General features: G+C 40.5%; 2 protein-coding genes across 4 annotated transcripts in view; one reads left to right on the top strand and one right to left on the bottom strand.

The window, feature by feature from the left end:
- LOC114851364 (protein NLRC3-like) overlaps positions 1-15,353 on the bottom strand; it is a 94,826-nt gene that overhangs the window by 41,799 nt on the left and 37,674 nt on the right. Inside the window, exons 8-9 of one of the 2 annotated variants that reach the window (XM_055502700.1) lie at positions 6,556-6,602; positions 5,808-6,443 (exon numbers count right to left, since the gene is read on the bottom strand). The exons of the other annotated variant lie outside the window; for it this stretch is intronic. Of the exons in view, the coding sequence (XP_055358675.1) occupies positions 5,929-6,443; positions 6,556-6,602 (562 nt within the window). The 3' untranslated portion in view covers positions 5,808-5,928. Of the gene's footprint in view, positions 1-5,807; positions 6,444-6,555; positions 6,603-15,353 lie in introns of those variants that run through there. 2 annotated transcript variants of the gene reach the window in all.
- Positions 2,625-5,137, top strand: LOC129603095 (secretory phospholipase A2 receptor-like). 2 transcript variants are annotated; one of them, XM_055502839.1, is made up of 5 exons: positions 2,625-2,817; positions 2,891-3,256; positions 3,384-3,752; positions 3,831-3,901; positions 4,296-5,137. In XM_055502839.1, exons 1-5 carry the CDS (start codon positions 2,775-2,777, stop codon positions 4,428-4,430), a joined length of 984 nt encoding a protein of 327 aa, XP_055358814.1. In that variant the 5' UTR covers positions 2,625-2,774; the 3' UTR covers positions 4,431-5,137. The 2 variants fall into 2 exon arrangements, with proteins under 2 accessions (XP_055358814.1, XP_055358813.1); XM_055502838.1 differs by having other exon boundaries at positions 2,673-2,817; positions 3,831-4,588.

The raw sequence follows: 15,353 nt of genomic DNA, 5'->3' as shown, positions 1-15,353 counted from the left end.
CTTGGCTTTAATGTTGTATAAATGTCTTTCACATACACCAAACACACACATAAACTAAAATACGCCACTGTCTGTGTTTGGCTCATTCTCATTGGCTACCAGGGCTGGGTAACTCTAATACTGATAAAATAATTCATTTCTTCCTTTTGTAGGTAATATTTGCCGGTCCTGTATCATCACAGATACTCTTGGAAGCGACAACCATCTTGTTTTGTCAGCCACTAACAGCAGATGATGAAAAGAAGAGGGTTTGGGCTAAATGAAGAATCTCTGGCTTTCTAACAACTGTCTGCTTTGATTCAAAATAAAAAAAGCTGCTAAACGACTTACAAACAATGTATTTTTTCAAACACACTGTTTAAATATAACTTTTTGTTAAAAATGTAAAGCAATGTCTGAATGTTTGTCTGTTAGATTCAGTTGTGCTTCTTTCTTGCATCTGGCTGTTACAGGATGCAGGGCCAAACTCGTTCTCCTGCATATGGCATAACTCGTCTGCACTGAACTCTGACTCATACAACTAAGCACAAATATCAGACTTTGCGTGCTAAAGTACTTGCTGTCTTCTAAATAATCTGCAGCAGGACCTCTGGCCACTGAATATTAGTGCTGTACAGGTATGCGAGGAAAAACAGAGGCTGGCCCCGCCCCCTCTCTGCTCGACCGTTGCATGGGCAGGTACAGAGGAAACCAGGAAACACTGGTTGTGAGCCCAAGGCAAAAAAGCCTCTGTCCTTTTTCAGAGGCTTTTTGCAGAGGAATAAATGATGATGTTCCTGCATAGATAATATGGAGGGTACGGAGTGTTTCTTCATTCTTAAATACTACCCAACATCATTTGGTCAACCCCCACTGAAAATCCGTGAAGTATTGCTTTAAGTTCACTTTTATGTATACTAAGAAATATCCAACCAAAGTATAATCACGTGATCAAGTATTCTTGGTTTATACGTACAAGTATAAAAAGAGGTTAAATGTTTTTTGTCTATATTTGTAATTATACTCAAGTATACTTGACTTAATCTGACAAGTATACAGAAAAGTATAAATGTGTTAGATGAATAAGTTATGTGTTACCTGAATGTGTAAGCCCGGAATACTATCATGGCAAATCCATAATGCAAGCATGCATAGTGTAAGTGAACCTGAGTTTGCACAAAGTCAGAGATTTTGTACATAATTGGTACGTGCACTTTTAAAGTGTACTAATAGTACCTAAAGTATTTAGGGGTTGGTTAGCTCATGTGGTCAGACCACTGTGTTGATAATGTTCAATCCTCATGTCCGTTCAGGTCTATAAATGCGCAAGAAGAATAAGGTGCCTCATAAGGAGAGCACGGCTTGGGAAGCAGAAAATTCCAGGTTCAAACAGTTACTTCATACTTGCTCCCCCTGCTACACTATAAACTACAGGTGTACTAATAGTAGCCTGTATTAAGTACACTAATAGTTTAGTTGTTCAGTACAGTTAGTAGTCTAGAAGTACATAATTAGTACATGCTAAATAAAGTTTCTTTAGAGTGAATTTTATTTCAGTAAATAGTAGTAGTAGTATAAAACATGACTAATTCTATGCCTAAAGTTTACTATTCATACATTTACATTTAAAATATACTTCAAGTGAACTTTTTACTGGAAAGTGGGCAAACTTAGTCCCAAGAAGTATTAAAAGAGTAAAATCATAGGGATACAGATTTACATACAGTAAGTATACTTAATCTGTAACTAACTAACAAAATTTGCATCTCTGTCCAGCTTCAATCCTTCTAAGTAGAGATTTGATAAGCAAATCAGCAGAGACACAATGTGGAATGAAATGCAGGTCAAGGACGCAGTAAACGTGTTTATCTGAGGGGGAAACTACTGCATCAGATGTCACACAGTAAAATTCACTGTACATGATGACAGCCTGTCTATTGGAGTCCACACATTCAGTGCCTGTAACAAGTCAGAACCTGATGTGTATAATGACATTTGCTGAAACCTTCTCTGTGCGGGAAGCCATGAAGAACCTACAACTTTACTAGATTCTTTACCTGCCTTTACTCAGAAACAACCTTTTTTAGTTAACTGATTTGCTGCTGCCATTGGATGATAAGGATGCTAACGTGTTACACTTGGGTGGGTGGCTGCTCTTGAGATCTTATCTCACTCTAATTCTGCATTTTAATGTTTGGAAACCTAATCAAAACACTTTGATTACTTACTGCATTAGGAGTGTTATCCTTTAATAGAATTACAGAGGTTAATGATAAAATAGTATACAATTTTCACAGCTCCACATTGATAGTGAATGTTAGCAAATAAATATTGAGAGAAGCCTTCTCTTAGTACATAAAGTCTTGACTTGGGGCTTCTAACTTTTCAATTTCAAACTTTAAGTCACACAAAGTGTACTTAAAATATGTCTATATATGTCATATCACATTAATTTGTTGTTCCCACATATTTTAAGATACAGTATATTTTAGGAATAACATTTTTGAAACATAAAAAATACTAAATTCTGTTTATCTTTATTATGTGTGTGAGTGGAGGAAATCTTGATGTCCAAACATCTGTGTTGGAGGAGACATTTGTCATCAAGGAGTGTCTGTGTGACGGATCTTACATTTGTTTAAGCAGGGTGACTCAGAGCTTAAAGTGGCAAATCTGGATGTTGACTGGGGACAAACATTTTCATAAAGTCACTCTTTATAACAGCTTTTTAAGAGAACAGTAGATCAGCCTAAAGACGATACGTATAGTTTAATGTCAGCATCTGCCAGAGCAGCATGAAGACCAGCGGGCTGTTATTTGGTGTCCTGTGTCTCTCAGGTTAGTGAAATGTTTAATAACGTCTGATTGTCTTCATACCAAAGCATCCTGATCATTGATGTTGTGCTTTCAGGGTGTCTCATTTTCTCTACATGCTTCATCCATAAGTATCACTTCATCAATATCAATTCAACTTGGAATCAAGCTCAGACCTACTGCAAAACCAATTACATAGACCTGGCCACAATTAACAACATTACAGAAGTAAATCAGTTTATCAGCACAGTTTCGTCTGCTGGTTACAATTCTAAGGCTTGGATTGGAATTTATATCAAGCTTTATGGTAATTGGACATATGCATACTCAGCTCAATATTTAAACTGGAGGACGCCACAAGGAAGCGAGACATTCATACAGGGGACCTGGTGTGGGTACATCAGTTCGAATGCATTCTGGTATGAAAACTGCACAGCAGAGCATCCATTTATCTGTGATAATGGTAAGGACAGGATTTTTGAATATAGAGCCACTCTTTCATGTTATATCTGTTTGTTATTTTACAAAGTTCCAAGAGTGTGAAGTGAAAGGTTTTGATTAACTTAACCTTATTTTCACACTAACTGCAGGGACCCAGAAGACTTTTGTTAATGTGCCAATGGATTATTTGAACGCTTGGAGCTACTGTAAAGGAAACCTTACAGACCTAACGTCACCATTTGCCTCATCAGTTAATGTTTGGTTCACTAATGTAAATGCCTTGGTCCCAAGTGGACAACAAGTGTGGTTCGGGTGGATTGGCTTTAAACATTTCTTCTGGTCCGATTTAAGCCCCGTCTCGTTCAATTACTGGAACGAGTTACCACAATTATTTGATAGCATGGGTGTGCTGCGAGGTGCTGCAGATTTGCAGAGGTCTGGAATATGGAGCTTTCTGTCTACTAAGTTGCTACCATTTGTCTGCTACACGGAGCAAGTTCCAGAGGACACTATAAAAGGTACTTTGCTAAAGTTTAGAGATCAGAAAACTAAAACCGAAGCAAACTTAATGTTTTTTGGCTTTGTTTTTTCCTAAGTGCTTAAGCTGAGGGTGAGCTCCTCTACAGATGTCAATGACTTTGCTCTGGAAGCAAACATTCTGTCACAGGTAAATCAGTTACTGATTTATTACTTTTTTTCCGCAGTTTTCTTTTTCTCAGACCTCTGCAGAGGAGAGAACATCACAGTGACCAAATATGGGTGTGTTATGAATTTTGCATCAGAGATGTCTGCATTGAAAGAACATTCAAACAGAAACATGCAAAGTAGCACATCCGATCACTTTACATTGTATTGTCTAATTACTGGTACAGGCTTAGAGATGATTCAGGTCATACTTCATCATACTTCATAGGTCATAGTACAGTGTTACAGAATTAAATTTACTTTAAGTAAGACTTTTGTAAGACTAATAAATGTTTGTCTTTTATTATTTACAGGTACATGTGTATTCATGTAGTTATGTATAGTTGCATACTTTCTGTACCTTCTGTGTTTCACAGCTCCAGATGAAATTTATGAAACAAGGACTGAGTGGAGCTTCCCTGAAGTGGAGAAAACAGCCTGATGGGAAAATCTTCCTAAAGAAGGGAAACAGTGGCATCTCATACAAACATGAATGTCAGGTTAACTGTTAACATATCATAGACCTATTTGTAGATATCATGTACGTTAGTGAAAGTGCATTTTTCTTCAGACAGAACTGAAAAATACGACTTTTTTGTTATTCATAAGCATTGCATCAGTAACACTAACACTAATAAAATACCTTAAATCACAGCACAGTGTCCCCTACATTAGGGCACTATATGAAGTTGAATAGACTTTGTGATTGCAGAGATAAATTCATTTGACTGTAGCTATGCCATTTTCCAGAAAACCCTCAGAAAAAAGGCATGGGGCTGAAAAGGCTAGCAGAGCTATTGTTTCACTTGTTTTTTTTATTATTCATCCTTCATCATCTATCTATTTAGTTGTATGAAAAACTCTTGGTACTATGGTGCTTCACTATGCTGAAGGCATGTTGTATTTGGTCGTATTCCATTTTAATTATCCATAAGCAACTGAATAGTCTTAATTGTGTTTTATTTATGTCAATAAAATATTTGCATGTTACTATGACTTTGTGTATGTTTGTTAAAGTAATTGCAAAAATGAAGTACAGTTTGTATTAATAACATAATTAATGTTACTTCCAGTTTTGTCTCATCCTTATTTTTGTGACTTTTCCACCTGTGTTGTATTTCTTTTCACTATTTATTCCTTCAGCTTTTTCCCCTTCCTTGTCACCAGTTGCAGCTCCGATGTCACAAAAATATTCATTAACCGTTAAGGAACTGATCAGTCATAATGACTTTACATGTGAACAGGAGGGATTAAACTGTTGCAAACAGTGACGTCAAAACTGAGATTGTTGCTAAGTAACCAGGGGATTTTCTGCCCTCTGGTGGTTGTGTTGACTCAAACAAAGCCACAAACCGTTTCTGAAGAAACTCAAATTTCACATAAAACAACAAACACAACTAAAAGATGCAAAAAGTGGTGCAGTGGGTAGCAGTCCGCGTTTGGAGTTTGCATGTTCTCCTTTTCCTGTTCTCACCTTCCTGTTGTTGTCGCAAGGGTTCTCTCTGTGTTTTCCGGTCCAAAGACATGCGGTCAGGTTGATTGGTCACTTTGCATTGCCCGTAGATTTGTGTGAATGACTGTCTCTCTTTACTGTATGTGTGGCCCTGCGATAGACTGGTGACCTGTCCAGGGTGTACTCCGCCTCTCCCCCTGAGGTAGTTAGGATAGACTCCAGCACCCTCAGTGACCCCTATGGGGACCACCAGGTAGAAAATGGATGGATGATGTCAGAGATAAACGTGTCTGTGACTTCAGAGGAAGGGAAAAATCCCAATGTTCACTGGAAAACAACTTCACAAGTCATCAACATTTCATCCTGGAATAGCAAGAGCTTCTATCTTTAAAAGATTGGACGAGGAAGAAGTTCACAAGGAATTATTTAAAACTGGTTCAGGAAGCAACAGATTTAATATATGAATCTAAACATGAGACAGACATAAACAGACTGAATTAAGTGTTAAACAGTGCATTTTTTGGCAGAACAACACTTTAAACACACTACTGAGAATGTCACAGAGACACTGAGGAACCAGAATAACCAAACCCAAACCCAGCATAAAGAGGTTCAGTGACTGTAGTGTTGAAGGTGTGAAGGTGGATCAGTTTGTCAGAGGAGACACTGTAGAAGGTGAGAGAACCAGCAGGACAGTCCACATACACTGCTACTCTGTGAGACACAGAGGAGGAGATGGGTGTTATTCTGCTATTGTGCCAGACATAGTAACCATCATCAGAGCAGCTCAGCCTCCAGGACTGATTGTTACATCCAAACAAACTGTCTTCATCAACCTTTCTTTCAATTCCTCTGTAACTCACTGATACATAAACCCATCCTCTCCACTCAACCTCCCAGTAACAGCGACCAGTCAGACCATCACTACAAAGCAGCTGAGGACACAGATCAAATCTGTCTGGATGATCAGGATAAGACTGATTCTCCTCCACATGTGTCACCTTCCTGTTGTTGTCAGACAGTTGTAGTTTTCTGTTCACTGTGTTTGTGTCGATTGTGAGTTGACAGAAATCTGATGGAGAGAACAAGACACAATCCAGCTGCAGTTATTGATCAGTTTGATGAGGACTCATGACAGTTTGAAGATGGTTGAATGTTGCTGATCTCATTAAAAACACACTTACACTTGGTCAGACCTGGTCTCAACCATTGGGCTCCATCAGGCTCCACCCTGAAAGGAGGAGTGGGTCAGAGACATGCAGACATGGTTCTAATCCACACATTGGTTTAGGATTGTGTTCACATGGAGGCTTGTATGTAGAGATGGACATTCAGCAACAACTAAGGAACTTAATCCTTATCTTGGAATCTACAAAGCAAGAGGATTTACTTCTCAATTTTATAATCAGACACCTGCTTTTATTCTCACTCTTTCACCTTCAAAATAATGTGACACCACAGGAAGCAGGAAACTAGAGCAAAGTCAAAGAGGCTCAACTCTACATACAAGGGCTCTGTTTGTCTCTAATGTTTATGGTAAAGCTTTGATCACAAAAACCATATGACTTGTAAAGTCTGGGTAAGATACCAGATTGAAAGACTATCAAAAGCTGTGAAATTACATCTTTGTAAACATTCAATAAAAAAAGAATAGCAGAAAAAGAGTTTTTGGGCTAAGCTGAACTATTCTTTCATTAATATTATTTTTAACAGCATCTGAAGCAGACATCAATGTGGCTAACTATTAGCTTGGCTTAAAAGCTTTTATTTTGGAATCCGCTGTTTTTTTATCATCCTCATTTTTCAATGAAATGCTTTCCATTTTCACTGAAAGGTACCTCTCATACACACTACTAAAACATTTGCTCTTATACATACTACTGAAAACGTTTTAGTAGTATGTATGAAAGTATTTCACTAGTATGTATGACTATTTCACTAGTATGTATGAGAATTAAGTTTTCACTTGTGTGTGTGTGTGAGAGGGTAATTCTGAATTATGTCCTGCACAGAACCTCATACTATTTCGTCCTGTTGGTTCATTTGTGGTGTCATGTGATTTCCACCTTTGCTTTTCTCAAATTTTTTCACCTGTGATTAGTTTGGAAAATCTGTTTGATTCATGTAGTTGTGACAGGGCGGTGTAGGCCCGTCAGAAAGAGAAGATCACCAGGGGTCGGAAGATTAAAAGAAGTGTTTTAAAAATAATAGATTTATTGTATATGTAAATCATTCACCAGCGATAAAAACTAACGACTAAACAGTACACTAAAATAGGCAATGAGCAATAGAAACAATTAAATCAAATGAATTCAAACCACACCTTGCATGGGAAAACAAATATCAAAAACCAAATCACACCATGCATGAGAGAAAAACAAATAAAACAAACAAACAAAAAAAAACAAAACACGTACAAAACCAGAAAACAATGCTTTGCAAAGAAATAAAGAAAAATAAATACTGTGAACCAAAAGACAAAAAGCCCTGTTAAAACCACGATAAAATCGCTCAAGTGTGAAAACAGGAGTCAGCGTTATTAAAACCAACAAAGCCGCATCGACACAGTCATGCGGTAGCAGCAGTTGAGATTGTGAAAACCAAGGAGCCGCATTGACACGCACACACACACGCACGCACGCACGCACACGCACACACACACACACACACACACACACACACACACACACACACACACACACACACACACACACACACACACACACACACACACACACACACACACCTCGCTGCTCCGTGCGTTGTAAGTGGCAAGACAGGACTGGCGCTTAGACGCACCTGCGTTTAGCCAGACTCTCACCACGCCCCTATCACCTCCACCAATCGTTTCCGTCTGTCACTCAGGTGAGTGGACGAGTAGGACCGTCAAATAGTCATTTGCTGGTTTGACAGTGTCAGTGTCAATGTTAATGACACTGTGAGATGCAGCTACAGTAGACCACTGTAGTTTAGTTTGCACTTGCTTTTTCTGCCAAACATAATTTAATCTTTTATAATAAACTTTTGCATTAGTTTACCTACCATTGCTTATATATGTTTAATCTAGAAAGATTTATATGGCTAATGTCCATGTAAGACACCTTTATTCTATTTGGTTCCAGTTTAGTGAGTGTTGCAGCGGTTTTTGTCCTTGCCCCCAAAAGCTCTAATTTGTTGAGAAGCATATTTCAAGCCAGTACTGATCAACACCCTGCTCCTTCTCTGACGCATAGTTTCTCTGTATGAGTATTCCAGTGAGCACCAGGCTCATCAAATATAAATGATAAAAACAAACTGTGTTAACGTGCACTGTCAGCGTTAATGCAGTCTTGCACGTGCAATTAACAGGCTAACGTGCCCAACACGTTGAAAATTACCAATACAAAAATATCTGATGATTTACACTAGTTTGGACTCTCTAATGCCAGTGTTTAATATAGAACTTTCGTCAGTACTGAAAAAATATTTTGAAATGACCTGAGAGTCTCCAGTTGACAGTGAGGACTCTTCAGTCCATCACACAGTAGCTTCACTCCTGAATCCTGCAGGTCGTTGTTACTCAGGTCCAGTTCTCTCAGACTAGAGGACTGAGAGCTGAGAACTGAGGACAGAGCTTCACAGCTTCTCTCTGACAGGTTACAGCCACTTAGTCTAAAAAGTAGACACAAATATAATTTTAAACAATGCAAATGATACAAATTCTACATATAGGACTTCACCTACAGAGCGTTCTTAGAAGCTTTGACCACAGGCAGCAGCTTTAGAAGAGCCTCCTCTGAAGCATAGAATTTCTTCAGGTCAAACACATCTAGTTCATTTCCTGATGACACCAACACGAAGACCAGCGCTGACCACTGAGTAGGAGACAGCTTATCTGTAAACAGACGTCCTGATCTCAGGTACTGTTGGATCTCCTCAACTAGAGAACAATCATTCAGTTCATTCAGACAGTGGAACAAGTTGATGCTTTTCTCTGCAGGAAGAGGCTCTGAGATCTTTTCCTTGATGTACTGAACTGTGTGTGGAACAATGTCACTTCTGCTCTGTTTCATAAGACTTAGAAGAAAACTTTGATTTGACACTGAAAGTCCCAGGAGAAAACGCAGGAAGAGGTCCAGGTGTCCATTTGGAGTCTTTAAGACCTTGTCCACAGCATCTTTGTAGAACTGTGTTCCTGCATACTTTTTTGTTTTTGTTTCAGAGTCTTGGTGTGTCGATTGTTCTTCTGACAGCAGGTTGACCTCAGAGTTATTGAAGGTCAGATGGACATGAAGAGCAGCCAGAAATTCCTGAACACTCAGATGGACAAAGCAGAACACCTTGTCCTGATACAGTCCTCTCTTCTCTTTAAAGATCTGTGTGAACACTCCTGAGTAAACTAAGGCTGCTGTGATATCGATGCCACACTCTTTCAGGTCTGACTCATAGAAGATCAGATTTCCTTCCTGCAGCTGCTCAAAAGCCAGTTTTCCCAGAGACATCTTCTTGCTCCCTGGACTCCAGAGTGGATCTGTCTCAGCTCCTCCATCATACTTGATGTTCTTCACTTTGGTCTGAACCACCAGGAAGTGGATGTACATCTCAGTCAGGGTCTTGGGCAGCTCTCCTCCCTCTCTGGTTTTCAACACATCCTCCAGAACCGTAGCAGTGATCCAGCAGAAGACTGGGATGTGGCACATGATGTGGAGGCTTGGTGACGTCTTGATGTGGGAGATGATTGTTGTGGCCTGCTGCTCATCTGTGAACCTCTTCCTGAAGTACTCGTCCTTCTGTGGGTCAGTGAACCCTCTGACCTCTGTCACCAGGTCAACACATCTAGGAGGGATCTGATTGGCTGCTGCAGGTCGTGTGGTGATCCAGAGGCGAGCAGAGGGAAGCAGGTTCCCCCTGATCAGGTTTGTCAGCAGCACATCCACTGAGGTGGACTCTGTGACATCAGTCAGGGTTTTAGTCTTGTTTGAAGTCCAGAGGAAGTCGACACTCATCCAGACCGTCCAAGATGAAAACAACCTGGAACTTATGAAACCTGCAGATTCCTGCTGCTTTGGTTTCAGTGAAGAAGTGATGAACAAGTTCCACCAAGCTGAACTTTTGCTCTTTCAGCACATTCAGCTCTCTGAAGGTGAATGGAAATATGAAGTGTATGTCCTGGTTGGCTTTGTCTTCAGCCCAGTCCAGAGTGAACTTCTGTGTTAGGACTGTTTTCCCAATTCCAGCCACTCCCTTTGTCATCACTGTTCTGATGGCTCCGTCTCTTCCAGCTGAGCCTTTAAACATGTCTTCTGGTCTGATGGATGTTTCTGCTCTGTATTGTTTCCTGGAGGCTGTTTCGATGCGTCTGACCTCATGGTTATCGTTGACCTCTCCAGTCTCTCCCTCTGTGATGTAGAGCTCTGTGTAGATCTGGTTCAGAGTGGTTGGGTTTCCTGCTTTAGCGATGCTTTCAAACACACATTGAAACTTCTGCTTCAGCTGAGATTTAAGCTGAAGCTGGCATATTCCAAAAGGAGATCCTAGATTGACAAGTAAACACTTGAATTGTAATATACAACATTAAAAATGTGAAATAATAATTAATAATTTCATTTAAACCCAATCCTCCAATACACCATTAAATGTGTAATTGTGTCTGTGATGTTAAATGTTATAAATCCTTCTACTGCTCTGCAGACAGTCAGCCAGCTCCTCCTGCTTCATCCTTCTCAGGAAGTTGACTGTGATCTTCAGAAATGCGTCTCTGCTGCTCCTCCTCTGCTCTTCATCCTCACCATCCAACTCCTCCTCATCCTCCCTCTGACTCTTTAATCATTCTGGATAATCTGGACTCAGAACCTTCTGGATCTTCTTCAGCTCCTTCTTCACAAACGTAACAATGTTTTCCTCCAGCAGCTGGAACAGAAACTATATGAATGACACATTCCAACTAAAACCATGGAACTAAACCTCAGATCCATGTTGGACACACTGACGATCCACTGGTCTAAAAAGTGCAGCATGAGATTATTGTGAACACAACAGATGAACAGTAGTAGTTGTACATGTACAGACCATAAATATGGAGTCCAGGTGTGTTTGGTGCTGCTGGACAGACTGAGCACTGGGAACCTCTGAGTTCTGCTGTTCCACTCTGTGGAGGAGCCATGAAGAATGAATTGTGTGTGTCTTCACTGAGACGCACAAGGTAAAGGTTGGATGTAATCAGTGAATCAGAGACTCCCTGTAGTGGTGAAGGTTCACTGTCAGTCAGTTGGTTCTGTCTCAGCAGCTCTGACCATAAATCTCTGCCTCCATCACTAAGACTGAAGTGTTGGAACATTGAGTCTGCTGGGATCAGACTAGTTTAGTCCATTAGTATGCTTTGTCCCCTGCATTAGCAGTGATCTTTTTTTCCCTTGTTTAATGTACAGGACTGTCCTGCCTTATACAGTGATTTTTAGTTAGTTAATAGTTCTGTTTGTTCTTTTTGGTCTTTGTGGTAGAAACCTTATTCTTGAGTTAAGCAGTGATTTTGAGTAAAAATTCTTGTTTGGATTCTTTGTTTGTTATTAATAAATTGTGAATATTGGATGAGCCCTCTTCTTGTTAGTTAGGCAGGCCTGACCCTGAAAAACCTAGTTAAGTGTTTTAAATCTTTCCCTGTATGAGGTCAGGATCAGAGCTTTAGCTACGGGCTGGATGGAGATACTGTATGATTAGTGAGTGTTTGCTGGACACTGAATAAAGCTTCTACTCTATATTAAGGCTTCAAACACAAATCAACATATTCACATCCCAGTGATCAAGAAAAACAACACAACTATTTACATCAGATTGTTCAACCAGATACAATCTGACAACAACTTACTTTGGCTCTGATTCAGTTTGGTCATTAAAACCAATACCATGTTCCATTGACTTATCGCTCTTGAAGGACACACAGCTGGGTTCAGGTTCATGTTCAGCCGATTTTTGTCTCTGATGGGGCCTGAGAAAAAAACAACTTAGGTGAATCTCACATATTTAGTCAATATTTCCATTATGACCAGTAATATGAAATATGTGATGACAAAATAATAAATAGTGTTTGTGACTTGGAGACAGAATCAGTCAGATGGTCTCAGTCATCTCACCTCTGAGTTTTGTTCTGGCTCTCATGGTCCCCACACAGACTGGTTTTAGAGGGAAGGGCTCCCTCCTCTTTGACCTTATGTTGGTTCATGCTGCTGAATTCACATCAGCTCACACACACTCTGGTTCATATCAGAGACAGTGGGAGGCAGAGGAAGCTTCCACCAGCTGCTTCTTCTTCTACTATCAATCACTACATGGAGACATAAAGCTGCAGCCCAGTATGATGATGGAGCAACATACAACATACTGTACATTCACTGTCACTGAATTACTGAGTTTATGAAATCATGGAGGAGATTCAAACATTTTAACTCCTAAAACTGACTCCTTCCATGTTCCACATGAAAATCTGTCTAAACCTGCTCCAAACTTTCTACAGTAACAATAAGACCAAAATTCCTAAAAACAAAATAAATAAAAAAATGGTGAAGGTAAACCTTCAGTAAAACCTTTCTATCTATTGGTTTCAACTGCAGAACCTAATGTATTCATACGGCTTATGTTCCAACAAGTAGCAGACCTTTAGACCTACAGCATTGGTGGTGACAGCAGAAACTCTGAGTCCTGGTTCTCCTCACAGATTAAAGAGTCCAGTCAGAGGAGTGGGAGGTCCCTCAGCTGGGTCACTGGTGCTGGGAACACTGGTACTGATTCTCAGAGATCACGACCTTTAGACTGAGCTGCTTCCTGGTTTCAAGTTTTACTCTGTGTCACTTTGGTCAAACGTGATGTTTGATGTGAAATGTTCACTTCAGTAGAACAAACATTATCTGGATTTTTGGCTTTGAACTGTTGGGGATGAACTGACACCGACTGACGGGAATGTGGACCTGACTGAACTGGTTTCATAACTAATGAAGACAAACATCATGACAGAGGAACCACAGCTTCATGTGTTCAATTTCTAAACACTGAAATAATTCATCACTATGTTAAAAAAACAGGTGGAACTGTGGAAAAGGACCCTGAAACTAGAAAGAAATAAAAACACACTGAAGCAGAACCACTGACTTGTGTTAGTCAGTCTGTCTAAGTGATGAGCAGCCACAGAGACAGCACCCGAGGTCAGAGTGACCCCGGGTCACCGTGGGTCAACGCTGTCTGCCCCATCAGAACCAGGGGCAAACACTCCCCCCAGTCGGAGGGCCGGACTGAGAGAATGGAGCTCGAGGACCCATGGTCCGTAGGCAGCCCGCTAGGAGATGCCCCCGCGCCCAGAGTGGGGCCCACCCCCTGTCCACCACCCCTACACGAGCAGACACCACCGCCCCGACCACATCCCCTGGCACCACATCAGGCCCGCAGCACAAGGCCAGCAATCGGTGGAGGTCAGCAGAAGAGACCACCCAGGCAGCGGATGCATGTACCCCGGGCGGAAAACCGGACCCACCCACACTCCAACCACATCACACGCATACACACTCACACAGACATAGACGCACACACACACCCACACGTACAACGTACATTGGTTAATTTTAACCAATTCTTTATTTGTTCCTAGGTATGCAATGCAGTGATTGCTCTGAATGTTAATGTACATTTTTTTAATAAAATTATGTCAGATCAGCAGCACAAGCAAGACAAAAACAGTGTAAAATGTATTAATATTATTTCAGCTAAGCTCTCAAACGTTTATTTGTTTAATGTAAGCTAATGCAGTGTTTTCTATTAATGAGAGTTTTCCAGTCGTGTTATGAATATTCAAGCTGCATAGGTCACTTAGCATAAGTGTTAACATTAGCAACCGCTAGTTGCCTTGTAAATTACTTAAATCAATAAATTAAAGTAAATGCGACATTACCAATGACACACATCTTGCATCAGACAAAAGTGTGACTTCATAGATGTATGGTTGTACTACGATACCGGACCAGCTGGCCATTGTTGTGTCGTGAGTCCTGTAGTGGGTCGTCTTCTGTGGAGGATTGCGTTGGATTGCATCCTCAATGTCGCACTACTGCCACCTATTGTATCTTAACCCTGCGGTGGCTCGTATTAATGAAGCCAATTTAAAAAAACTACAAAAAAGTAAGCGTTTCCACACAGAGGTGTGGCGAGGAGCCTCGCTTGCGAGACGCTCGTAAAACAGGCCTTTTGCTGATTAAGAGTGAAAACTACACATTGACAGGGGCAATGTGGACGATCTACAGGGTTTTATGGAATGAAAATTGAGAACTTACTTTTCTTGTGAAAAGCTGTATAATCATGGCCCTAAATTATTGAAAGTAATGCAACATCACTATATCCTCATACAAATGGCTGTGCCTCAATAATGAGATATAGACACACATTTTGGAGTAGGTTTTAAACCAGGTCACATGGAGGGTATTGCAATATTACCGTAATATTAACACTCAAGTATTATTGAAAAACATGCAGCATGATTATATCCCCATAAAAACGTTTGTGTCTTGTGAAGGAGATGCAGACACACGTTTTAATGAGTAGGTCACATGATTTGGACGCTATTGAATTATTAATTTCAAATTTACCGACGGTCCCTAAATCAACGTCTTCATGTACGGAGCGGTGGCCGTGTAGAGAACGCGAAACGCGGATCGCTTGTTCAAACACGAGCCGCTTGTCCGTAGGTTGAATGTCTGTTGAATATCCAACGTTGTTCACCGCGGTGAGATCGACGCTGTGTCGAATAGGAGGTCTCGGGTTGGACATCTCTACCAGGAGGCAAAGCACAGGCATTTGTTTAGGTTGTAGAAGAAAGTGGGACAGGAAAAGACGAGAGTAAATGGCTTTTACCAGGATGAGAATACGACACAGTAACTTAAACAGTCCACTACATGTACTGGGGGACCATGATGATGGGCTGTGCACGGAGTGTCCGCAGTCGGAAACAGTAGAACGTGTGATG

The sequence above is a fragment of the Betta splendens genome, chromosome 2 (assembly GCF_900634795.4).
Source record: "Betta splendens chromosome 2, fBetSpl5.4, whole genome shotgun sequence".
Classification (NCBI taxonomy): Eukaryota; Metazoa; Chordata; class Actinopteri; order Anabantiformes; family Osphronemidae; genus Betta; species Betta splendens.
Note: the sequence above shows the minus strand (reverse complement) of the source record. Positions and strands in the feature narration are given on the sequence as shown.

Excerpts from the sequence above, each read along its gene's own strand:
- LOC129603095 (XM_055502838.1), top strand. The coding sequence starts at position 2,775 with ATGAAGACCAGCGGGCTGTTATTTGGTGTCCTGTGTCTCTCAG. Across the intron at positions 2,818-2,890 it reads TGGTGTCCTGTGTCTCTCAG|GGTGTCTCATTTTCTCTACA; the intron begins GTTAGTGAAATG and ends TTGTGCTTTCAG. Across the intron at positions 3,257-3,383 it reads TCCATTTATCTGTGATAATG|GGACCCAGAAGACTTTTGTT; the intron begins GTAAGGACAGGA and ends CACTAACTGCAG.